The sequence below is a fragment of the Denticeps clupeoides genome, chromosome 14 (assembly GCF_900700375.1).
Source record: "Denticeps clupeoides chromosome 14, fDenClu1.1, whole genome shotgun sequence".
NCBI classification, from domain to species: domain Eukaryota; kingdom Metazoa; phylum Chordata; class Actinopteri; order Clupeiformes; family Denticipitidae; genus Denticeps; species Denticeps clupeoides.
The window spans coordinates 18,796,208-18,820,579 of record NC_041720.1 but is presented as its reverse complement, the minus strand read 5'-3'; the positions used below and the strand labels follow the sequence as shown (position 1 = coordinate 18,820,579).

At 41.7% G+C, this 24,372-nt stretch overlaps 1 protein-coding gene across 4 annotated transcripts in view; it reads right to left on the bottom strand.

Annotated features, from left to right (window-relative positions):
* Positions 1-10,886: 10,886 nt before the first annotated feature.
* The window catches only part of fam49a (family with sequence similarity 49 member A), a 39,346-nt gene continuing 25,860 nt past the window's right edge, over positions 10,887-24,372 (bottom strand). For all 4 annotated transcript variants that reach the window (XM_029002957.1, XM_029002959.1, XM_029002958.1 and 1 more), the window contains 6 exons: positions 14,067-14,144; positions 13,710-13,826; positions 13,485-13,564; positions 12,818-12,944; positions 12,327-12,397; positions 10,887-11,838 (listed from right to left, as the gene is read on the bottom strand). In XM_029002957.1, the coding sequence (XP_028858790.1) occupies positions 11,775-11,838; positions 12,327-12,397; positions 12,818-12,944; positions 13,485-13,564; positions 13,710-13,826; positions 14,067-14,144 (537 nt within the window). In that variant the 3' untranslated portion in view covers positions 10,887-11,774. The remainder of the gene's footprint in view (positions 11,839-12,326; positions 12,398-12,817; positions 12,945-13,484; positions 13,565-13,709; positions 13,827-14,066; positions 14,145-24,372) is intronic.

The following is a 24,372-nucleotide window of genomic DNA, read 5'->3' as shown; positions in this document are numbered from 1 at the left end:
TGATGGAGCACCGTGTCAAAAGTCCAAAGTGAGAACTAAGTGGCTCTGGGTACAAAACATTGAACTTTTGGGTCCCTGGCCAGGAAACTCCCTGGACCTTAATCCAATTGAGAACTTGTCAGCATACCAGGGCGAATTGCAGAAGTCGTGAAAAAACTCTTTGCATAAACATGATGTAATTGTCAATAAAAGCCTTTGAAACATAAATGCCCATTCAATACACCACAGAAACAACTGACAGAAAGATATTTGTGAAACAAGTATTTGTATCATTCTCAAAACTTTTGGCCACACCTGTACATTATATTAAAAAATAATAAATGAATAAATGAGTCTATAGAGAGTTTATAGTACTCTTTTTGCAATGCAAATGTGCAAACAGAACTGTGCAAACAGAGTCTGCTTGCTAAAGATGCCAGACCAGACAGATTAAAAAAAAGAGAAAGAATGAAAAATAAATAAACTGTAAAAAATGTTTTGCTGTGTATTACTCACAGTTTTGTAGCACACAGAATCATGGGGCCTGGAGGCCAAACAAATAGCATTGGTCAGGGTCAGCCAAATAGACTGATCATGGCTGTTGCCACGGTTAGTTCACTTCTCTCACTCACTCTCTGTATAACATCACCCACTCACTGCTACAGACCATTACATAATGCAAGAGAGGCAGAACAGTATTACACATGCATTTGCAGCATTGTCCTTGATGCAGCTGCCTTTAGAAATGACAGCAGCTTGTACATTCACCATCAGTCTAATGATAACACATCAGTTACTTTCTAATATAATATCATTTGTGCCATAATATCATCAAGTGGCATAATGATCACTACTTAATTTCTTAAATGAACATGTCTTGTCTTGGTTGTTGTGCATAGAGCATAGAACTTGGTCTTATTCCTCTAAATTCCTGAGACCTGTATGTGTCTGAATTTATATGCTTTTTTTTAGCACATTTCAGTTAACTAAGCAAAGGGTTCCGCAGCCTTGTACCCTTGTGATAAAAACGTGAAGAACCTGCACGTGCACTAGTTTATTTTGAGCTCACAAAACTGAGGAAGGCTTTCCCTTCTCTACACATGACTCTTGCTGAATGTCTGAGGAAACAAGATGCCTTAATGTGTTGAGATGGATCGGACAGGGACAAGCTTTTTTTCTATTGACAGCATTTGCGTCAGCCACCCATTGAAAACACCTGAGTGCATGCCTCTACTTTATGCGTGGGCAGCTAAGTGTGTTCTTAATTGTCAGCGTCTGCGCTGCCCCTTCTCCTACGCCTTGTCAAAGTGGAAGATTTCAGGGTCAGTACAGACAACTGACTACAAGGAAGCATTTAACCCATTGTTTTCCTGCTGTTCCTCTGTTATTTATTAGTCCTACTGGTCTCTGTGCAGAGTGGAGTTCTATAGAATATAATATAATGTTTGCGGATTACAGAGAATCCTCATGAGTTCAAAAGACACTCCGAAAAATGGTCCTACCCAGCATTACTTGCAGTTCTACATAAGTCATGTAGAGCCATTTTGGGGTTTTAGAGGTTTATTCATCTCTGGCCCAGATTACATTAGTGTGTGACATGACTAACAGCAATTCATCCATATTCATGCTGACATCTGTTACCTAGCAAAGCTGCGACAGTCAAGGTATGTGAAGGCCAGTATACAATATCCAATTGCCAAGAAAGGATCTACCAGGGATGTTTCTTGGGGCAGTGGTGGCCTAGCGGTTAAGGAAGCGGCCCTGTAATCAGAAGGTTGCCGGGTCGAATCCTGATCCGCCAAACATGGACGTGGAAACATTATGCTTTGGGGGTGTTTCTGCCAAGGGGACAGGACAAATGCATCACATCAAAAGGAGGATGGACAGGGCTATGTAGCATCAAATCTTTGGTGAGAACCTCCTTCCCTCATGCAGGGTATTAAATTGGATGGTGGGTGGGATTCCAACAGGACAGTGAACAAAGGACTGGTACAAGAAGAAGCACATTATGGTCTTGGAGTGGCTAAAACAGCCTCCAGACCTTAATACCATAGACAATCTGTGCAGGGAGCTGAATGCTCTAGTTACCAAACATCAGCAACAAAATATTAATGATTTGGAGAGGATCTGCAAAGAGGACTGAGACAAAACCCGTGCAAACCTTGTGGGTAACTAGAAATGTCTGACCTCTGTGATGCCAACAAAGTACTAAAGCACGTTTAAGCAAAGGGATCAGATACTTATTTCATTTATGAAAATACAAACAAATTTATCACTATTCTGAAAAGCACTTTTCTGGATTTTTTTTGTTATTGTTCGGTCTCTCATTGTTCAAATAAAGTTTGTTAGTGGGCAAACTTACTAAATCAGTTGGGGTTCAAATGATTTTTCCCCTACTGTATTGCATGGGACTCTCTAAGAACTATGTCCAATTAATTTAGTAATTTTTCAGTGGAATTTAATTCCTTAATCTGCAAAGAGTCATTTTGATTGAAAAAAAGTGTAGTTATCTTTATGTTTGCTATTCACATCATTCACATTTCTTTCTGTTACAGTATCTTTGTCAGTCTTGCAATGCCATTTTCAGCAGTCAATTATGCAGCATGTTCAAATATTGGTACTCAGACTCAGAGAATAAGAAGACCATCCAGTGCATCATTGGCACCTGACTCCCAACTCTGGAGGAGATCCATCACAAGCAGTGATGGATGAGACACACCCTCCACACACTCTTCACAGGACACACATCCCAGCTCAGGGACAGTTTCTACCCCACCATCATCAAACTGCTGAATTCCCAGTACTCACTCACCTCCTAATTAACATCAGGACTCACTGGACTTCTGCACAAGCACACACCACATACACATATACATACATACACACATCTCATATACATGCTGCTACCCTGGACTTTTTTTTTTGCATTATTTAATGCTATGTTAAAAAGTCATTCACTACTCATGCACTTTAATTTTAACTGTCGTAGCTCAAGTGCAATAACTGTTGTCAAACTTTTCATCTTTTAGTCAATCACCATCATCTTACCTGCACTTTAAACTGTAAACATTCTAGACTATCTTTTTTTATTAACTTATTTTTCTGCTGGTTTCTATCTATCTATACTGCTTTTTTAAAAAGCATTTTGAGCTATGCAGTTACATAGTGAAAGTGAAGTGATTGTCATTGTGATACACTGCAGCACAGCACACAGTGACACAACAAAATGTGTCCTCTGTAATTAACCCATCACCCTTGGTGAGCAGTGGGCAGCCATGAAAGGTGCATGGGGACCATTGTGTGGGGATGGTACTTTGCTAAGTGGTACCTCGGTGGATCGGGATTCAAACTGACATTCTTCTGATTACAGGGCCGCTTCCTTAACTGCTAGGCCACCATTGCCCCATAGCATTTGATCTCCTGGTAAAAGCACTGCTGTGCTGTGTAGACCAGGTTCTATGCATATTCATGAATTCACATGGTCACATTCTCATTTACATCTTTATCATCTGTTATTATCCTTTTTGGAGGGGGCAGGGGGTACAGTGACAGAAAGAGTTGAATTGTGATTAATACCTAAGTACACTTTTTATATCCAGTGTATGTAGCCCCCTTCAGGTCACCCCACAGAATTTCTGATCTAGGTTCTGGTTGGTCTATTCAAAAACATACATTTCCTCTGGCTATTCCATTATTGATCTGGATACTTGGGGTCATTGTCGTGTTGAAAGGTGAAATTCATCTTCATCTTATAACAGACACCTGAAGGCCATTTGGAACTTCTTAGAATTCCCTCCACCTTGACTAAAGCCCCAGATCTCAAATCAACCCCTAAGCATGATACTGCCTGCACCATGCTTCACTGTGGGTATGCTGATCCTTTGGTGTTTTTGTTCCAAATGAGTTTTTGTATTTTCTCCCCTGATTTTTTTTTTCATTAATATTGCACGACAAAAAAAAAAATTGGTGTTCTCAAATAAATGTAATAACCATCCAGTTTGAATGAATATATGTGGAGCTGGCTCTATTTCTGTTTTCTTGGTGCCTTCCTGTAGAGGAATACCGGCCAGTTGGAGGACTTCCAGATCTGTCATCAGGATAGATGGAGATGGTACATCATTGGAGCAGGTGGGGAGATGGGCAACTTTGCATGGAATACATTTCCTCTGCAGTATTTTCGGAGACTTTGATGGCATCATAATGGTTTTTGGCTAGGGTTGGATGATGGTGAGAAAACTGTGTTCTATGTTGCCAAGTGCAGCAATTTGAATGCATGGATGGTACAGCAGCAGCAGTGTCCTCTTTTAAAATGTGGTCATTTTGGTAATTACATTTTTGAGATCTTAGAGCTCTTTAGTGAAAAGAAAATAGCTTAATATGTTAATTCCTTGATATGGATAGTCTCATCATATTCAGAAGGAAACTACAGCATTACCAGATGTAGTCGTAGTCCTTGCTGGAGTAATTCTGCCACCTTGGCGTGTGTTCTGCTCTCATCACTATACTGTGGTGAGGCCACGCTGCTCTGAACAAAACACCAACACTGCTACATGTAGACAGAAAATACACAGACCCTGCAAGGGCGCAGCCTGTGCCATCTGTTTCTGCAAGCTCAAGAGAACGGCTTATTATGCCTAAACCACCTATTATCTTCTAACATCTTCATCTTACATCACATGTGTGTAATCACTTCTTTTATAAAGTATATACACTTTTACTGAGGCTGTTAGCACATCCTGGAGGTTCCAATAAACATAAAGTGCTTAGTAATGCATGTACAGGCTTTCATAACTAGAACTTTTTAGAAGCTTAAGTCTTTGAGGTGCACTGAGGAAATTTCCATCAAACTTTGGCTGTGGGTCCTGAAAACAGCAACACTACATTTGATTGCATTTACCAGATGCACTTGTCTAGAGCGCCTTACAGTCAGTAGTTACAGGGACAGTCCCCCTGGAGACACTCAGGGTTAAGTGTCTTGCTCAGGGGCACAATGGTAGTAAGTGGGGTTTGAACCTGGGTCTTTGAGGTCATCTGGTTTAGAGGCATGTTCATTACCCACTACCAATCTGCTTTACTCATTTAAAGTTTTTTGCTAAAACAATAAACATTGTTCTATCTATATCTCTCGTTATTGATATCATTATTATTATTTATACAACTTTTCATTTCCAAGAATAATTTTGGCCACAGTGTATAACTTATTTGTAAAACTGAACAAATGTTCACTACATTATTGTTGATCATGTGATCATAACATTAATGTATTCAGTTACGCTGGGTGTTTATTAATTTATTACACTTACTGCACAAATAAATAGATGTAAACCAATAAGTCCATAAAAAAAGCTACTGGACAAATAGGATGAGCCTACATTCCCTATCTAAAGATGCAAACAGAAGATATTTATATAATTTGTTTCTACACAAGGATTTAAGCATTTCACAGCAAAAACTTCAAATTCAGAAAATTCTTTTTGGAAGTACTATTGTAGCAGAACATACAGTTGAAACCAAAAGTTTACATATACTGTATAAAAAGACATATAACCTTTTTTTTCTTACTGATATTAAATCATACAAAACCCTTTCCTTTGGGATTCCCAAAATAATTTCTATTTGTTAAATCTCAAAATAATGTGTGAGAGAATTTTATAGATATTTTTTTTATTCTTTTACATTTGCTTAGTATTTGGTAGAATTGCCTTTAAAATGAAGGATGACGCAAACACTCTGCGTATCCAAGCTTCTCACAACAGTTTAATAGAATTTTGGCCCATTCCTCCTGACAGAACTGGTGTAATTGAGTCAGGTTTGTAGGCAGCCTTGTACGTCTTTTCAGCTCTGACCACAAATTTTTTATGGGATTTAGATCAGGGCTTTGTCATGGCCACTCCAAAACATTTGTAACCAGTTTTGCAGTATGCTTAGGGTCATTGTCTATTGGAAGACCCATTTGTGCCCAAGCTGGCTGGCTGATGTCTTGAGATGCTGCATCAATATTTCAACATACTGTTCTTTCTTCATGATGCCATCTATTTTGTGAAGTGCACCAGTCCCTCCTGCAGCAAAACATCCCCACCACATGATGCAGCCACCTCCGTGCGTCACAGTTGGGATGGTGCTTGAAGGCTTCCTCCTTTTTCCTCCAAATATGACAATGGTCATAATGGCCAAAAAGTTGTTTCTTCAGACCACAGGACATGTCCCCAGAAATTCGGGTCTTTGTGTATAATTGTTTGAACAGATGAACGTGGCATCTTCAGGCTCTGGAAATTGCTCTCAAGGATAAACCAGTCTTGTGGAGGTCCACAATTCTCTTCCTGAGTTCTCGCTCATTTCTTTAGACTTTCCCATGATGTCACAAAAGGAAGCTGTGTGTTGAGATGTGCCTTTAAATACATCCACAGGTGTGCCTCCAATCAACTTAGGTTGTGTCAGTTAACCTATCAGATGCTTCCAAATCCATGACATCATCTGGGCTTTCCCAAATAGTTTAAAGGCGTAGTAACCTTAGTGTATGTAAACTTTGGACTTTAAAGAAAGTAATAAAAACATCTCGAAAAAAAAATTCTCTCACACATTATTTTGACATTTAGCAAATAGAAATTATTTTTGGAATCCGAACGGCCTAAAACTGAAAGGGTTTTGTATGATTTAATATCAGACAGTAAGAAAAATAAAGTTATATGTCTTTTACAGTTTCAACTGTACGTAACTGTATGCACCGTGTGCTTTGCTGCAGTGTATCACAATGCAGTGTATTTAGAAAGTTTTATTGAAAGTCTTAACATCTCTAGACCAATTTTTTCACTGCGATTCACTGAAACTATCCCTCTGCATTAATTAAGCAGCATATATCACGAGAATGTAGCAATTGTCATGTCTACAGTTTCACTTATTTTATTATGAGGACTTCTAGGTTTGTGGCTGTAAATCTGCTTTTATTCCTTTCAATACATTTTTTAAATGATATGTTCATTTGTGAGTTCCCATGCTGCTAGCAGAACTTTTAATAGCCATGTAGGTGAGAAGTTTCATTGGACATAAATTCAAGTTTCATATCCATATATTAAAATTTGGCCATCCTGGTCACTACCAATAGCTTCTCTTATTCACAATCACTCAAGAGATATGTGACCATCTGACCTCTGTGTGTGATAAAGCAAAAGCAATCAAATACTTATTTCATTCATGAAAATGGAAATTAATTTAGATCTATTTTGAAATGCATTGTTTTGGGGTTTTTTTTTATTGTACTGTTCAAATAAGCCTACCATTGAAATTATAGACCGAGCATTTCTTTGTTAGTTGGAAAACTTTTCAAATCATTATTTCGCCCACTGTATTTGGGGGTGAAGGGTCTTGTTGGTATCCAAGGTGGAGAAGAGAGCTGAGAAGAGGTGGAGGTGGGTGTGATACTCAGAAGTAAGGTGACTGTGAGGAGGAAAAAAGCTGTAATACCGACCTGGGGGGAAAGGGGATGTGGGATGAGAGAGAGCGAGGCAGGAAGAGCGGGGAAGACCAGCAGGTCTGGCTGGGAAAATGCAGTGGTAAGGATTTATTGCCTCAAGTGTAATTGGGTTCAACCAGCACTCAGAGAAAATCCATTGAATCCTTAACCCCCTGTGCAGCAGAGAACAGGCTGTTCATTCTGCTTCAGCTCAATACAGTCAGCATCCAGCACCTGACACGGCACCCGAAATGTCCAAATGAACTCGGGTCAATTCAGTTTGTGGAGGTTTTTCAAACTACAGCAGTGCACAATTCCTGTGGGTGTGTGTGTGTTTTTCTTTATGCACCAGCCTTCAAAAACCCACACTGCAGAACATGACCGTCTGGTCCTGCATACCAATCAGAGAGAATTCTGGAAAAGGGTGGGAGGCCAACGAGAGCCTCGCCCCAATGGCAGTCATCTCACCAAGGACTGCGCATGTGCAGACTAAATATCTCAAAATTGACTCCAAGTGGGGGGCTACATCAGCATCAACATAAATTATGGTTTCAAATGTATTTTTTATTCTATCACATTCCAATCATTTAGTTTACAACATTGAAATGTGCTGTCCCTTCATGGAATAAGAAGGCATTGTCCTTTTTCAGCAAGTTAATACTCCCTGCCATACTTTTTAGAAGGAACACAGCAGCAAGTTTTGAATCACCTCGCAAGCAGCATATCGTCAGAGGTCTGGACAAGTGGTATTAATGTTATGGATGGTTGGTATTTATTTCAGATTGAGGTAATAGCTGTGGGAGTGGTCCAGTGGACATGGCACATATGCAGAAGTGAGAGAAAAGAGGACTGCAACCATGCAGTCTGCAGTGAGCTGTGCAGAATTCTCCTCAAGGAGAAAATCTGTTGTCTTAAATCACAGACAGAAAGTTCTAAGGGGTCCAGCCGTTATGCAATGGAAATCAGAAGCACAACATACACAGCACACACACATACACACACAGCAGATTACATAATCTTTGCTAAGTAGGGATGGGCCTTTTCATCTATATTTCAGGAAAAATGTATTTATTATTCATTGCAGGTCAATTACATATGCGGAATTCTCCAAGGGTCAGAGTAGTTCAGCTTGTACTGCACATGCATGGGCGTGATTATAAACTTGAACCCTTAATGTTGTCATTAAGCCAATTGGGACAATAAAAGGCTTTAAAACTGTAGACTTTCAATCAAAAGAACGAGTCAAAACTAAATGTGGTTTACATTTCTGCAAAAAAATAAAAGCATTGCACAGACATCATCCCCTTGCTTAAAAGTACTCAGTTGTCTTTAGCTTCTCAACTTCAACGTTTATGACATCCCTTTGGAGAATAAAGAGAATGGCAATATTTAATTCATGCCCTGAGAACTCGCATCATATTTCAAGCTTGTTATGAGAGTGGTTAGGAATATGCAGAGTAAAAAGATACACAATTGTATCAACCAACATATAGAAACATCAGTAGGTGTTTCAGCCCTACAGCAATTTACAAAAAAGGTACATCAAATTGCCCTACAGCAATTTACAAAAAAGGTACATCGCAATGGTGCTGTAATGATCTGGAATGATTATGAATCTTCATGTGTCCATTATATTTGCCACTTTCAACAACAACAGTTTTTATAGCCCATAATCACATCTCAATGGGCTTTGACAGGCCCTACAGCTGGGAACCCCCCACACTTGACCCTTCAGCACACAAGGAAAGTCCACACTTTCATGCCAGTCACCTGTCTGCTTCTCAATGCCCTGTCAAAGGATTATGTTAGTCCTCATTTATCAGCTTGTGGGATGTTTCTTTTACCAATTGATCCATTATGAGATCTGCCTCTGATGTTCGAGGTCAGGTCTCTGTATGGGCCAGTCAAGTTCTTCCACACCAACCTGGTCTGTATGAATCTCGCTTTGTACACTAGAGGACAGTAGTGCTTGACTGTAGGTATATTTGCCATCTTGCAGGACATTGTTCCATGTTTGAAGTCCACACTCACAATCCCACTAAATTAGAGGCTATGGGTAGGAGTCTAGGTCCACAACATTATGCACCATGTTATGGTGTCATGGCTGCATAATCTTATTCATTTATACTGTTACAAGCTGTTGATCTCAATCCCCTGAGCTGACATTAGAATGTTTGCAGTTTATTCTGTCAGCAACACACTTTCAGGACGCCTCAAACAGCCTACTGCAGAAACATGGCTTCATTTGCTGAACAAATGGCATGAGCTGGCACTGCCACCCATGTCAGGGCTACGCAGTGACAGGATGACAGCAAATCCTCCATGAGAGCCACTGCCTTCCCAAAATATTCTTTCCTCCACTTCATAAATCAGCCAAATGGGACCAGAAGCATGTCGTAAAGTTAATGAGCTTTTGAAGAAATTATTTTTTCTGAATGCAATCAAGATTCCAACAACTGGATTACAGAACAGAATTCATTTCCCTTGAAGCCTGGTTGCACTGAAATGGCAAAATGATATGGCAAAAATGCAGCATTTGCCTTTTCTCAACCAGGACAACATGCTGCCTCTGCCCAACAACTTACATTTATGCCGAACTATAAAGCTAACCGTTATTTAATATTAAGTGAAGTGATCACTGCAGCACAGCACACACAACAAATAGTGTCCTCTGCTTTTAACCATCACCCTTGGTGAGCAGTGGGCAGCCATGACTGGTGCCCGAGGGGCAGTCTGTGGGGATGGTGCTTTGCTCAGTGGCACCTTGGCAGCTCAGGATTCGAACTGGCAAGTTTCTGATAAAGAGCAGCTTCCTTAACCACTAGGCTTTAATTTCTGTGCTTTTAAATGGCTATTTTTTCCCTTGATGTGACAGTCTCAAGGTCCAAGCTATTCCCATCTCCACTCAAGCACAATGCCAATAATTCCATTCCCCTCTGCTTATCGACACAAAAAAGATTGTGTTGTCATCAATAACTGTTGCACCCAGGGGCCAGAGACATGAATAAAGCTATTTCATTTATGAAGGTATCTTTTTATATGAAAAATTACCATATCCATGACTGACATGCAATCAACAGCATGTAGGGTAAAAGGCTGCCCCCTTGTGTTTCACCGGCATGAGCACAATAACAATCTGCTCTGCAAAAAACAGTCCAATTTTATTGTTAATTTCACACGTCCAGTCAGAATACAATAAGTTTATGAACAGTTGGTCAGTTAAACATTGCAATAAAACAAACTGAAGATGATAGAAAATATATTCTCTCAAAATTGTCACTAGCACACAAAGTTTCCAATGAGGATCCTTAAATCTGATTCAACCAATCACGTAGACAAAGTATGTGTTGCACAACTGGATGTTAACTGATATTATGGCTTAAAAATGGCATTGCAACTGTTAGCCGAATACACATGGATTATTTTTTGAAAATGGAGTGGTTAAATGTTTTTTGTGTGTATTAGTACACCAGACAGACTGCTTTATGGCTTGATTAGGACACTTGAAGTAATTTTTTTTTTTTTTTTTAAATGTGCAACCTGCACAAACAAAAACAGCTGTGGAACGATTAGAAACTGCACTGAAGCACGATGAGTGCAGCAGTGCTGAGCAAAGCTTCCCTGAAAGCAAGATCTAAAGCGCGATTGTCGGACACATTCCTCCTCTCATCCCTGTCGCTATAAAACCACACTAGCTGTACACTACCCCACTCCTCTACTGCACCTTCAAATCAGTGCAGAACTTCAGAACAAAGTGTCAAACTACACTTCTCATCCTGAAAAAAATAATGGCTCCAAAAACTGGTAACAGCTCAAGACAGTCCTCAGATTCTTGGGAACTGTCCTGCTCTTCTCTTCACGTATAATATTTTTTCTTTTTCCTGGTAGAAGAGCCATTGAATAACCAAAAGATCCACATACACACACACACACAAACTAAAAACAATACTTTCCAAAAAAAAAAAAAAAAAAAAGGGAATATTAAAAACTTTTGGTTTGATTTCTTAGTTTTGATTGCACAAAGACTTCACATGAGCACTCAGGTACATGAACTGACATGTTCTGCCACTGTTAGCCCCTTCGGGTACTGCGATGCAGTCCCAGTTTATGTATTTCTGTCAGAATGCCACATCACTAAATTTTAAGGCTTCATAACCATTGTAATCATAAGCATGTGCTTCTGATGGACACATAACAGCATTTTTTTATTATTTGTCATTTTCCTTTAAAAGGGTACACTTGGATGGAAATATTAAAATGTTAAATAATGTAAACATATACATCTTCGAGGCCATTACAGTGATCCTCTACACACATTTATATATAAAAAAAGCAATCCAAAATATTACTGAAGCATTGTTTTGATGTTCTTCGGAGTGGATTCATCATTCAGGTGTTTTGTGGTAAACCTGAAAAGATAAAGAAAATGAAATCTCATTTACTTTAAATGTGATTAATTTAACTGTGTGTGTTAATTGATGCAAGAAAAACAGTGGCATACAAATGTCAAATGTGCTTAGAATGTGTAATCAAGTCAGTTAGAAATAATGACTTTGAATGCACAATTGCTGCTGCCCCAGATACTTGTGTGAAGAAAGGCAGTTGTGTTGTTGCACCAAGATGACTGCAAAATGATTTTCTAACAATCAATTAAACTTTTTTAAAAAAGTGACAGACTTGCAGTGAACAGCCTTCAAATCACAATTTAAAGAGGCATTCCATTTACTGCAAAGGAATTTACACCAGGAACAATGTCAGAATATGACATTGAAACAAGGACATATCTAGATGACCATAAATCTTTGAACGTTATTTAAAAAAAAAAAAAAAAAAAAAAAAAAAAAAAAAAATCAAATTCATACAATTTGCGCAGAGAAAGTAACAAATAGAAACCTACTTCAGGGCATTGAGAAGACCTTCAACATTATCAGCTGGCTGCTCCTTTAGGACCTTTATACACCCTTTCATCTGGAGGGGACATAGCACAGTGTTGTGTTGACCATCCCAATGGTGAAATGAATTGGCAATAATCCACAAACATTACATTGCCATATTTCATCTTTCCAAAACCAGATATTTATGAAAATCTAGTTTGGCTTTTGTATAAACTCTGGAGCATGATTGATGGTATGAATGCAATCAAATAAATGGCGTTTATTGAACACATTCATTTTTTCTGTGAAGGCTAAACATGGTGTGGAGAGTCAGTACTACCCTCATTTTATTTATTAAAACAAAACTGAACATGAACAGTGAACTATGAACGTGAACTGAACTTGGAACGTGTCCTTTCAGCTTTTACTGAAGTAAAAAAAAAAATTAATTTAATGATTGAGAGTAATACAGCCCACTGTAGAGAATGAATAAATTATGGGGAAGGAGGCTCACATCAATTTTGGAGGACCGCGTAAAGGCACCATTTGGGTGGACATGATCATACAGGATTATGACTCCCACCATCACCCTCATGCAGAAGAGCAGCGTGTCTTCACTGTTGAAGCGGCTTGTGTACTCCCTTGAGAATACACAGACATGTCCATACAGTCACATACATATACAATCAGCCCTCAAAATTCACTTACACTGTCTGGCCACTCATAAGACCAGTCTGTAACCTCATTGTTAATTTCCTGTTGACCAGGACTACTGCCCTTTTCTTAACAATATAAAAAAAAAAAAACAGAGTGAAATTTAACCCATTTAACCAATCACCCTGAGTGAGCAATGGGCAGCCATGACAGGCGCCCGGAGAGCAGTGTGTGGGGACGGTGCTTTGCTCATTGGCACTTCAGTGGCACCTCGATCCAGCAACCTTCCGATTACGGGGCCACTTCCTTTACCGTTAGGCCACCACTGCCCCTTTTGGGAGTATTAAAATAACTACGCGGTTGAGTCTTACTAAGCATCAGCCATAGACTTGGGAGACACTTTTTGTCAGTTTTTTTCCAAAAATATTAATGCCAGGTCATGTACCTATGAAGACCAAAGGAAGCTCTACAGGCCAACTGACACCAGAGAGAGCAAGAGCATATTAGAACTGTGAAGTAGAACTTACGGGGTCTCCAACATGACTTTACACACACTAGCCATGGTGCTCAAGCAATCTGTTGTGTTCTCCAGAGGTAGAGTCTTATTCTGTCAGACCAAAGAAAATGAAAAAAAAAAAAGTTGAAACTGGTCTTTTTGATTTAAGAATGAATTAAACACATTTAGTTTTTGAATATAAAGCAGGACTTTGTATTCAGGACACTTCTGCTGGTTGACAGTGACACTCACTCACCTCAGTTACAAAACTGGTGGTTGCATTACTTAATGTCTTCAGCATTGGGGTGGCCTCAGCATAAAAGAGGGACATCCTGTTGGCCATTTCATTGTTGACCTCATTTTCAATGTCCAGCTTGAAGGAACAAAGTTTTACGAGTTTTGATTAGTTGACCCCATTTACTGCAGCTTGGCTACATGGGACTGCATATCAGGATGTGTCTCCCACTACAACCACCAAATATGAGGTGATGCCTGCAAATTGTGCAGAAATGTGGCTTGTCATATGAAAAATAGCAGCACTGAGATATTGTGGTGTGCAAAATAGTTCTGGCAGGATGTCTGGTAAGCACTGATTGATTGTGGTTCTACTTACATTCATGTTATTTATCCTGTTCCGACTGATAGTCCTTCTGTAGTAGCTGAAGTCATTCTGGATGGCAGGGATTCGCATCTAAAACAAGGAAATGCAATGGAGTTTTGAAAGTTGGTGGTACCAATCCCAACTTTTCTTGGAACACACTGTGGTACCATACTCTAGTAAGCATTTTATGAACAGATTGGTACAGCAGAGACTACTGTGTTGCTACAGAAAAGGCACAAATCAGAAGTGTCCTCTAACCTACTCTAGTCTTCAGCAGTATTCTGATGGTGGTTTATGGCCCAGGCCAAGCCTCTTTTGCTTACTTTAATGTAGGTTAAAGGACCTGTCAAACCTGCAACTCTAAAGTCTTCACTTTACAGTTTAAAACTGAGATTTGTTCAATAGGACAACTTGAGTTTCCGCCTTGGCAAACCCATAATCCCTTCGCCTAGTTGGTCAGGAGTTCATCCCACAGTAAGATAAAGCCTCAAAACAGGTTTGGAGGAGCAAGCAGAGGCTCCAAAGTCCATCAAGCAGCTTTTGAATTGGACAAAAGTAAAAGCAAAGCAATCTGCAAGTGTCACGCATTCATGGGAAGAACTTCCTGAAGGATGTTAGCTTTCCATCTAAGAAAGTGTATTAAGCAGTGTTATGTACAAATGAAGCAATTTATGATCAAGATTTCTGTATATTTGGAAAATGGAAAAATAGCCAGAAAGAGCAGCAGCGTCACTAAAGAACACGTTGATATGCACTTTACTTTACTTTATTTGGCAGACGCTTTTATCCAAAGCGACTTACAATGGGAAGACACCAGCAATTCTCGTTCGATTTCTATAGAATATCAAGTATACAAACTAAGAGCCCTGATAAGGCTTAGACTTGTCATTGAAGAACATGCTCGGAGAGTGTTGGGTGCTAGACTAAGAAAAATTATAATGTATTTATACATTTTGTATTTATTTGTTAAATGTGTATGCATGTGTATGTGTTAAATTTGTCTGTAATATTTTTGGAATAAGAAGGTTTTCACCTTCTTCTTAAAAGTGGTGATAGTCTCGGCTAGTCGTGTGGAGGAGGGTAGGTTGTTCCACCAGCCAGGGACAACAACGGAGAACAGACATGATTGGAATCGGAGACCCCGTGAAGAAGGAATTTTTAGTCTCCTTTCGTTTGCCGATCTGAGAGAGCGTGTAGGAGTGTATCTAGGTAGTAGTGTGTTGATGTAGGAGGGCGCAGTTCCATTTACAGCCCTGTAGGCAAGCATCAAGGATTTGAACTCAATGCGAGCAGCTACCGGGAGCCAGTGGAGGGAGGTAAGGAGAGGTGTAACATGGGTGTATTTTGGCTGATTGAAGATGAGGCGGGCTGCCATATTTTGGACCATCTGGAGTGGTTTTATGGTGACTGCAGAGGCTCCAGCCAGGAGAGAGTTACAGTAGTCGAGTTTGGAGATGACCATTGCCTGGACGAGGAGCTGCGTAGCCTGTTGTGAGAGAAAAGGCCGAATCTTGCGAATGTTGTAGAGAGTGAACCTGCAGGATCTGGAGATCGCAGCAACATGATGGTTCAAACTCAGTTTGTTATCTATCCAAACCCCAAGGCTTTTTGCAGATGCCGTGGGTGTTAACAATAGCGATCCAATTTGAATTGAAAGGTTTTGCTGAGGAGAATTGTTGCCCGGAAAGATCAGAATCTCGGTTTTGGATAGGTTGAGTTGGAGGTGTCGCTCAGACATCCATGCCGATATGTCTGAGAGGCAGGCCGAAATTTTTGTTGCTATAGTAGCATCTTCTGGTGGGAATGACAGATAGAGCTGGGTGTCATCAGCATAGGAGTGATAGGAGAAGCCATGTGATTGGATGATGTGACCAAGTGAGCGAGTGTATATTGAGAATAGAAGGGGGCCAAGGACAGAGCCTTGTGGAACCCCTGTGGTTACCCTAGAGAGGACAGATGTCTCACCTCCCCATGATACCTTGAAGGACCTGTCGTAGAGATAAGAGGTGAACCAATCTAGTGCGGTTCCTGTGACTCCTAAATCAGAGAGTGTGGTGAGAAGAATTTCGTGGTTAACTGTATCGAAGGCAGCAGATAGATCAAGTAGAACAAGGACGGATGATCTGCGGGCAGCTCTTGCAGCACGAAGGTCATCCATCATTGCCAGGAGGGAGGTTTCAGTAGAATGCCCTTTCCTGAAACCAGACTGAAAAGGGTCAAGAAGATCATGCTTGTGGAGAAATGAGGAAAGTTGAGCCAGGACTGCTCTTTCAAGAATTTTTGAAAGAAAAGGAAGGTTGGAGACTGGGCGGTAGCTATCCAGTAGAGATGGGTTTAATGTGGGTTTTTTGAGCAGGGGAGTAATGACAGCCTGTTTGAAAGCAGTGGGGAATGTTCCTGTTGTGAGTGAGGAGTTTAAGACATGTGTCAGAGCAGATAATATGGTGGGCTGTATGGACTGAAGGAGGTGTGAGGGGATTGGATCCAGGGAGCAGGTGGTGGGGTGACTAGACTGGAGAAGTGTAGACACGTCTGATTCAAAGAGGGGAGTAAAGGAAGACAGATTCCTGGTTTCAGAGGTAACAGCAGGACGGGGTCTGGGGTTAGGTGGTGAGAATTGTTTGCTAATGTCAGCCACCTTTTCTGTGAAGAAGGTGGCGAAGTCTTCAGATGAGAGAGAAGTGGAGGGGGGAGGGGGTGGAGGATTCAGGAGACGGTTGAAAGTCGAGAAAAGTTTTCGAGAGTCATTGCAGTTGTTTACTTTGTCCTGGAAGTATCTGGTCTTTGCTGTAGTTACAGCAGCAGAGAAGGATTTTAGGAGAGATTGATACTTATTAAGTTGAAGCGGGCACTTGGATTTCCTCCACTGCCTTTCAGCTGCTCTAAGGTGGGACCTGTGGCGACGAACCTCGTCAGAGATCCACGGTGAGGGTGGAGTCGCACGTGTTGGTTTTGAGGTTAGAGGGCAGAGTCTCTCGAGGCAAGATGTTAGTGTGGAGAAAAGGATGTCTGTAGCACGGTTAGTGTCCTGAATAGAGAGGATGTCTAGGGGGGAGAGCTCAGAGGAGACAGCGGAAGACAATTGAGTAGGGCAGAGGGTACGGAGATTACGGCGAAATTGTGTTAAGTGTGAGGTGGGTGTGGTGCGTGCCAGGGGGGATAGTCTGAAGTGAATAAAAGAGTGATCGGATAGATGTAGAGGAACGACAGAAGTGTTGGCTGTGGAGCATTTGCGTGTGAGTACGAGATCTAGTTGTTTTCCAGCTCTGTGCGTTGCGGGCGTGCAGAGAAGTGTGAAGTTGGAAGCAGAGATGAAGTGTTGGAAGTCAGTGGTTTGTGGCTTGAGGAGATCGAGGTTGAAGTCTCCTAGTAGCACAAGGGGCAGTTCCTCATCTATAATTGAGGAGAGAGTTGTGTCTAGTTCCTCTACAAAGTTCCCCAGCGGACCTGGAGGACGATATACAGCAACTATGGACATTTTTACTGGGTGTGTAATAGTTACTGCATGGAACTCAAAACTGGTTGTTTGAATAGCAGAAACGGGAGTGAATTTCCAGTCCTTGGAAATGAGCAAGCCTGTGCCCCCTCCCCTGCCAGTGGGGCGGGGGGTATGAGAGAAGTAGAAGTCTGTGGAAAGGGCTGCAGGTGTAGCGGAGTCATGGGGGCGGATCCAGGTCTCAGTCAGTGCGAGTACTTGGAGATTTCGTTCTGTAGCAAAAGCAGGAATGAAGTCTGCTTTGTTGACTGCCGACTGACAGTTCCACAGTCCGAACAAGTACTCAGGGTGGCAAGACGAGGCCTGGGAGAGTGTGTGCAGGTTATGTGTGTTGCGTGTTCTGTTTGTATTGAATCGAGGAGGGCGCCTGGAGTGAATGAGCGGAATGTTCTGGATGGACATGATTAGCAAAAAGAAGTAGGAGAGGAGCATGGGTGAAGTTACCTGTATTTTGGTTTTACTGCTCGGTAGAGTCGCGCAGGACGAGTCGCAGGTCTTTACCCAAGTGGGTCTTCACACAAGGGCTGACGCTACCGCTGACGCGGTAGCGCGAGAGTAGTACCACAAGTACAGGTCAAATTGTGAGTGACTACAGGTGCGGTCCACAGGTAGTGGAGTTGACTATAACCCGTTTCACGACTACGCAAGAGTGGGCGTGTACCTAGTTCGGGTGAAACTGACGCCGATTGACAACAATAACGACAGCGAAAGCTAATACATTAACTTAGCTCGCCTAGTCACGTCAACAAAAACACAAGCACTTCTTAAAACAAGCTACCCAAGACAGAGTCAAAGTTTATTTACTCACCTCTACAGAGAACCGCGCGAGAAAGATTACCGCTGTGTCTGAAGACACTGTTGCAGGGAGCCGCTTTTTAACCGGTCTCCTGAAGTGCCGCTAACTACACCCGTTTCACGACTACGCAAGAGTGGGCGTGTACCTAGTTCGGGTGAAACTGACGCCGATTGACAACAATAACGACAGCGAAAGCTAATACATTAACTTAGCTCGCCTAGTCACGTCAACAAAAACACAAGCACTTCTTAAAAACAAGCTACCCAAGACAGAGTCAAAGTTTATTTACTCACCTCTACAGAGAACCGCGCGAGAAAGATTACCGCTGTGTCTGAAGACACTGTTGCAGGGAGCCGCTTTTTAACCGGTCTCCTGAAGTGCCGCTAACTACACCCGTTTCACGACTACGCAAGAGTGGGCGTGTACCTAGTTCGGGTGAAACTGACGCCGATTGACAACAATAACGACAGCGAAAGCTAATACATTAACTTAGCTCGCCTAGTCACGTCAACAAAAACACAAGCACTTCTTAAAAACAAGCTACCCAAGACAGAGTCAAAGTTTATTTACTCACCTCTACAGAGAACCGCGCGAGAAAGATTACCGCTGTGTCTGAAGACACTGTTGCAGGGAGCCGCTTTTTAACCGGTCTCCTGAAGTGCCGCTAACTACACCCGTTTCACGACTACGCAAGAGTGGGCGTGTACCTAGTTCGGGTGAAACTGACGCCGATTGACAACAATAACGACAGCGAAAGCTAATACATTAACTTAGCTCGCCTAGTCACGTCAACAAAAACACAAGCACTTCTTAAAACAAGCTACCCAAGACAGAGTCAAAGTTTATTTACTCACCTCTACAGAGAACCGCGCGAGAAAGATTACCGCTGTGTCTGAAGACACTGTTGCAGGGAGCCGCTTTTTAACCGGTCTCCTGAAGTGCCGCTAACTACACCCGTTTCACGACTACGCAAGAGTGGGCGTGTACCTAGTTCGGGTGAAACTGACGCCGATTGACAACAATAACGACAGCGAAAGCTAATACATTAACTTAGCTCGCCTAGTCACGTCAACAAAAACACAAGCACTTCTTAAAACAAGCTACCCAAGACAGAGTCAAAGTTTATTTACTCACCTCTACAGAGAACCGCGCGAGAAAGATTACCGCTGTGTCTGAAGACACTGTTGCAGGGAGCCGCTTTTTAACCGGTCTCCTGAAGTGCCGCTAACTACACCCGTTTCACGACTACGCAAGAGTGGGCGTGTACCTAGTTCGGGTGAAACTGACGCCGATTGACAACAATAACGACAGCGAAAGCTAATACATTAACTTAGCTCGCCTAGTCACGTCAACAAAAACACAAGCACTTCTTAAAAACAAGCTACCCAAGACAGAGTCAAAGTTTATTTACTCACCTCTACAGAGAACCGCGCGAGAAAGATTACCGCTGTGTCTGAAGACACTGTTGCAGGGAGCCGCTTTTTAACCGGTCTCCTGAAGTGCCGCTAACTACACCCGTTTCACGACTACGCAAGAGTGGGCGTGTACCTAGTTCGGGTGAAACTGACGCCGATTGACAACAATAACGACAGCGAAAGCTAATACATTAACTTAGCTCGCCTAGTCACGTCAACAAAAACACAAGCACTTCTTAAAAACAAGCTACCCAAGACAGAGTCAAAGTTTATTTACTCACCTCTACAGAGAACCGCGCGAGAAAGATTACCGCTGTGTCTGAAGACACTGTTGCAGGGAGCCGCTTTTTAACCGGTCTCCTGAAGTGCCGCTAACTACACCCGTTTCACGACTACGCAAGAGTGGGCGTGTACCTAGTTCGGGTGAAACTGACGCCGATTGACAACAATAACGACAGCGAAAGCTAATACATTAACTTAGCTCGCCTAGTCACGTCAACAAAAACACAAGCACTTCTTAAAAACAAGCTACCCAAGACAGAGTCAAAGTTTATTTACTCACCTCTACAGAGAACCGCGCGAGAAAGATTACCGCTGTGTCTGAAGACACTGTTGCAGGGAGCCGCTTTTTAACCGGTCTCCTGAAGTGCCGCTAACTACACCCGTTTCACGACTACGCAAGAGTGGGCGTGTACCTAGTTCGGGTGAAACTGACGCCGATTGACAACAATAACGACAGCGAAAGCTAATACATTAACTTAGCTCGCCTAGTCACGTCAACAAAAACACAAGCACTTCTTAAAAACAAGCTACCCAAGACAGAGTCAAAGTTTATTTACTCACCTCTACAGAGAACCGCGCGAGAAAGATTACCGCTGTGTCTGAAGACACTGTTGCAGGGAGCCGCTTTTTAACCGGTCTCCTGAAGTGCCGCTAACTACACCCGTTTCACGACTACGCAAGAGTGGGCGTGTACCTAGTTCGGGTGAAACTGACGCCGATTGACAACAATAACGACAGCGAAAGCTAATACATTAACTTAGCTCGCCTAGTCACGTCAACAAAAACACAAGCACTTCTTAAAACAAGCTACCCAAGACAGAGTCAAAGTTTATTTACTCACCTCTACAGAGAACCGCGCGAGAAAGATTACCGCTGTGTCTGAAGACACTGTTGCAGGGAGCCGCTTTTTAACCGGTCTCCTGAAGTGCCGCTAACTACACCCGTTTCACGACTACGCAAGAGTGGGCGTGTACCTAGTTCGGGTGAAACTGACGCCGATTGACAACAATAACGACAGCGAAAGCTAATACATTAACTTAGCTCGCCTAGTCACGTCAACAAAAACACAAGCACTTCTTAAAACAAGCTACCCAAGACAGAGTCAAAGTTTATTTACTCACCTCTACAGAGAACCGCGCGAGAAAGATTACCGCTGTGTCTGAAGACACTGTTGCAGGGAGCCGCTTTTTAACCGGTCTCCTGAAGTGCCGCTAACTACACCCGTTTCACGACTACGCAAGAGTGGGCGTGTACCTAGTTCGGGTGAAACTGACGCCGATTGACAACAATAACGACAGCGAAAGCTAATACATTAACTTAGCTCGCCTAGTCACGTCAACAAAAACACAAGCACTTCTTAAAAACAAGCTACCCAAGACAGAGTCAAAGTTTATTTACTCACCTCTACAGAGAACCGCGCGAGAAAGATTACCGCTGTGTCTGAAGACACTGTTGCAGGGAGCCGCTTTTTAACCGGTCTCCTGAAGTGCCGCTAACTACACCCGTTTCACGACTACGCAAGAGTGGGCGTGTACCTAGTTCGGGTGAAACTGACGCCGATTGACAACAATAACGACAGCGAAAGCTAATACATTAACTTAGCTCGCCTAGTCACGTCAACAAAAACACAAGCACTTCTTAAAAACAAGCTACCCAAGACAGAGTCAAAGTTTATTTACTCACCTCTACAGAGAACCGCGCGAGAAAGATTACCGCTGTGTCTGAAGACACTGTTGCAGGGAGCCGCTTTTTAACCCGTCTCCTGAAGTGCCGCTAACTACACCCGTTTCACGACTACGCAAGAGTGGGCGTGTACCTAGTTCGGGTGAAACTGACGCCGATTGACAACAATAACGACAGCGAAAGCTAATACATTAACTTAGCTCGCCTAGTCACGTCAACAAAAACACAAGCACTTCTTAAAACAAGCTACCCAAGACAGAGTCAAAGTTTATTTACTCACCTCTACAGAGAACCGCGCGAGAAAGATTACCGCTGTGTCTGAAGACACTGTTGCAGGGAGCCGCTTTTTAACCGGTCTCCTGAAGTGCCGCTAACTACACCCGTTTCACGACTACGCAAGAGTGGGCGTGTACCTAGTTCGGGTGAAACTGACGCCGATTGACAACAATAACGACAGCGAAAGCTAATACATTAACTTAGCTCGCCTAGTCACGTCAACAAAAACACAAGCACTTCTTAAAAACAAGCTACCCAAGACAGAGTCAAAGTTTATTTACTCACCTCTACAGAGAACCGCGCGAGAAAGATTACCGCTGTGTCTGAAGACACTGTTGCAGGGAGCCGCTTTTTAACCGGTCTCCTGAAGTGCCGCTAACTACACCCGTTTCACGACTACGCAAGAGTGGGCGTGTACCTAGTTCGGGTGAAACTGACGCCGATTGACAACAATAACGACAGCGAAAGCTAATACATTAACTTAGCTCGCCTAGTCACGTCAACAAAAACACAAGCACTTCTTAAAACAAGCTACCCAAGACAGAGTCAAAGTTTATTTACTCACCTCTACAGAGAACCGCGCGAGAAAGATTACCGCTGTGTCTGTGCACTCCAATCAGAAAAACTTGTTACAATAAAACAAAATAAATAATATGTTTTTTTTGGCGGCCTGTTTTAATTTTTGTTTTAGTCCCGTCTTTGAGTCAAGCTATCATTTTAGTCTTTATTAGTCTTCGTCACATACAGTCTTATTTTTGTCTAGTCAAGTTTCAGCCGACTAAAACTCTGAGCATAGTCAGAATTATTCAGAATTACTTTAGTCAATTAAAATTTTAATTTTAATCTATTTTTTTACACTATTTAACCCAGTCAATACAGCACACACACCTAGTAGAACAGAATAATTATTAAATTATTCCTAGCTGGCAAATTTGAAGCCCTAGGCAAGATTTTAGGTGCCGCCCGCTTGTATTGCAGTAAATTTCACTGCTAGTGTAGATTTACTCACAAGAAACTGAATAGCTTAGTCTTAGACATTCCTTAAATTAAATAAACCAATTACAAGTTTAAAATACTTGGAAACATAAAAAAAAATATGAACATCACATAATGACCATCCTTCAAGTAGCAGGTAAAGGCTAATTAGACGACGGGTCTCACATTTTGAAGACCGGTAATAGTGACATTCGAATTAACCCCTTTGCGGCCTGGTAGAGAGGAGAAAAAAATTCCCAAAGGACAAACAGGGCCCAACAAGAAAAATAAGAGTATGGAGAGGTCTGAATGTCCATGACTACGGCAGCTGGGTAAACAAACACAAAAATGCACAATTGTTAGTTGAAAGTATCTTATTACTAATTAAAAATTTGCAAGCACACTTCTTTAGGGTTAGATTTCATATTTGGACGCATCATCAGTAAGGGCCTGCGTGTGGTATCCTCCATCAGTCACATTTTAAGAATATTGGTGGCAAACCCATTCTATAAAAGAAGCTTGCTGCACTTCTTTGACTGGTTATTTTCTAAGATCTTCGCTTAGATTTAGGCTCACACTCAATTTTCAATGACAAAATTTCACCCACATCCATAAACGTAAAAAGACAAACTAACATGGCCGCATAACATAAGTCAGATAAATATAGCCATAATAGCATAGCTAGTTAATCCACCGCCCGCTGCGCATTTCCAGGTTTACTAAGTGCAGCACGTGTGTCAGTGCCCAAACTGTACAACCGCAGGTGCTTAACCAATCGAGTACTGACAGAATGCATGGAAATGAGAAGAAACGGTCCTAGCCTGTTTGGTGCCCGGTGAAGAAGGGAGGAGAAAAATAAATAAAAAAATAAAAAAATCTCTAAATAAAATCTTGGAATCTTGGACCACATGATAAAATATGAACAAGCATGGTTATTTGAATATTTTTAAATGTAAACGCAATACCTGGTATTTCACTGACCTTATGGGTGTGACAAATTCCACTTTCAGTACAATTGCACAGATATTCTATTATCTGGTAAACGGTTATGCTATATGCTATCTGCTATATGCTATCTGTAAAAAGTTTAGAGGAGCGGGTACTCAGTGTTGGTTAGAATGTCAACATAAGAAATCGTACTTAACTCTAAGGTACCATGAACACTAAGCTTAGCTTGGCGTGTAGTCAGTGAATGGGTCGGGTAACCATTCACACAACAAAGATAAACTGAACACATGTAATAAAGTTTCACACACTTTTACATTTGCACTGCCAATTTCTTTTCTTTAACTTCTCTAACTGAATTGTCATGTTCTTAAGGCAGTACACCAGTTAATCTAACAAAGAGTTATAAATATTATAGAAATGGAACACTATACAGATATCTAAAGAGCA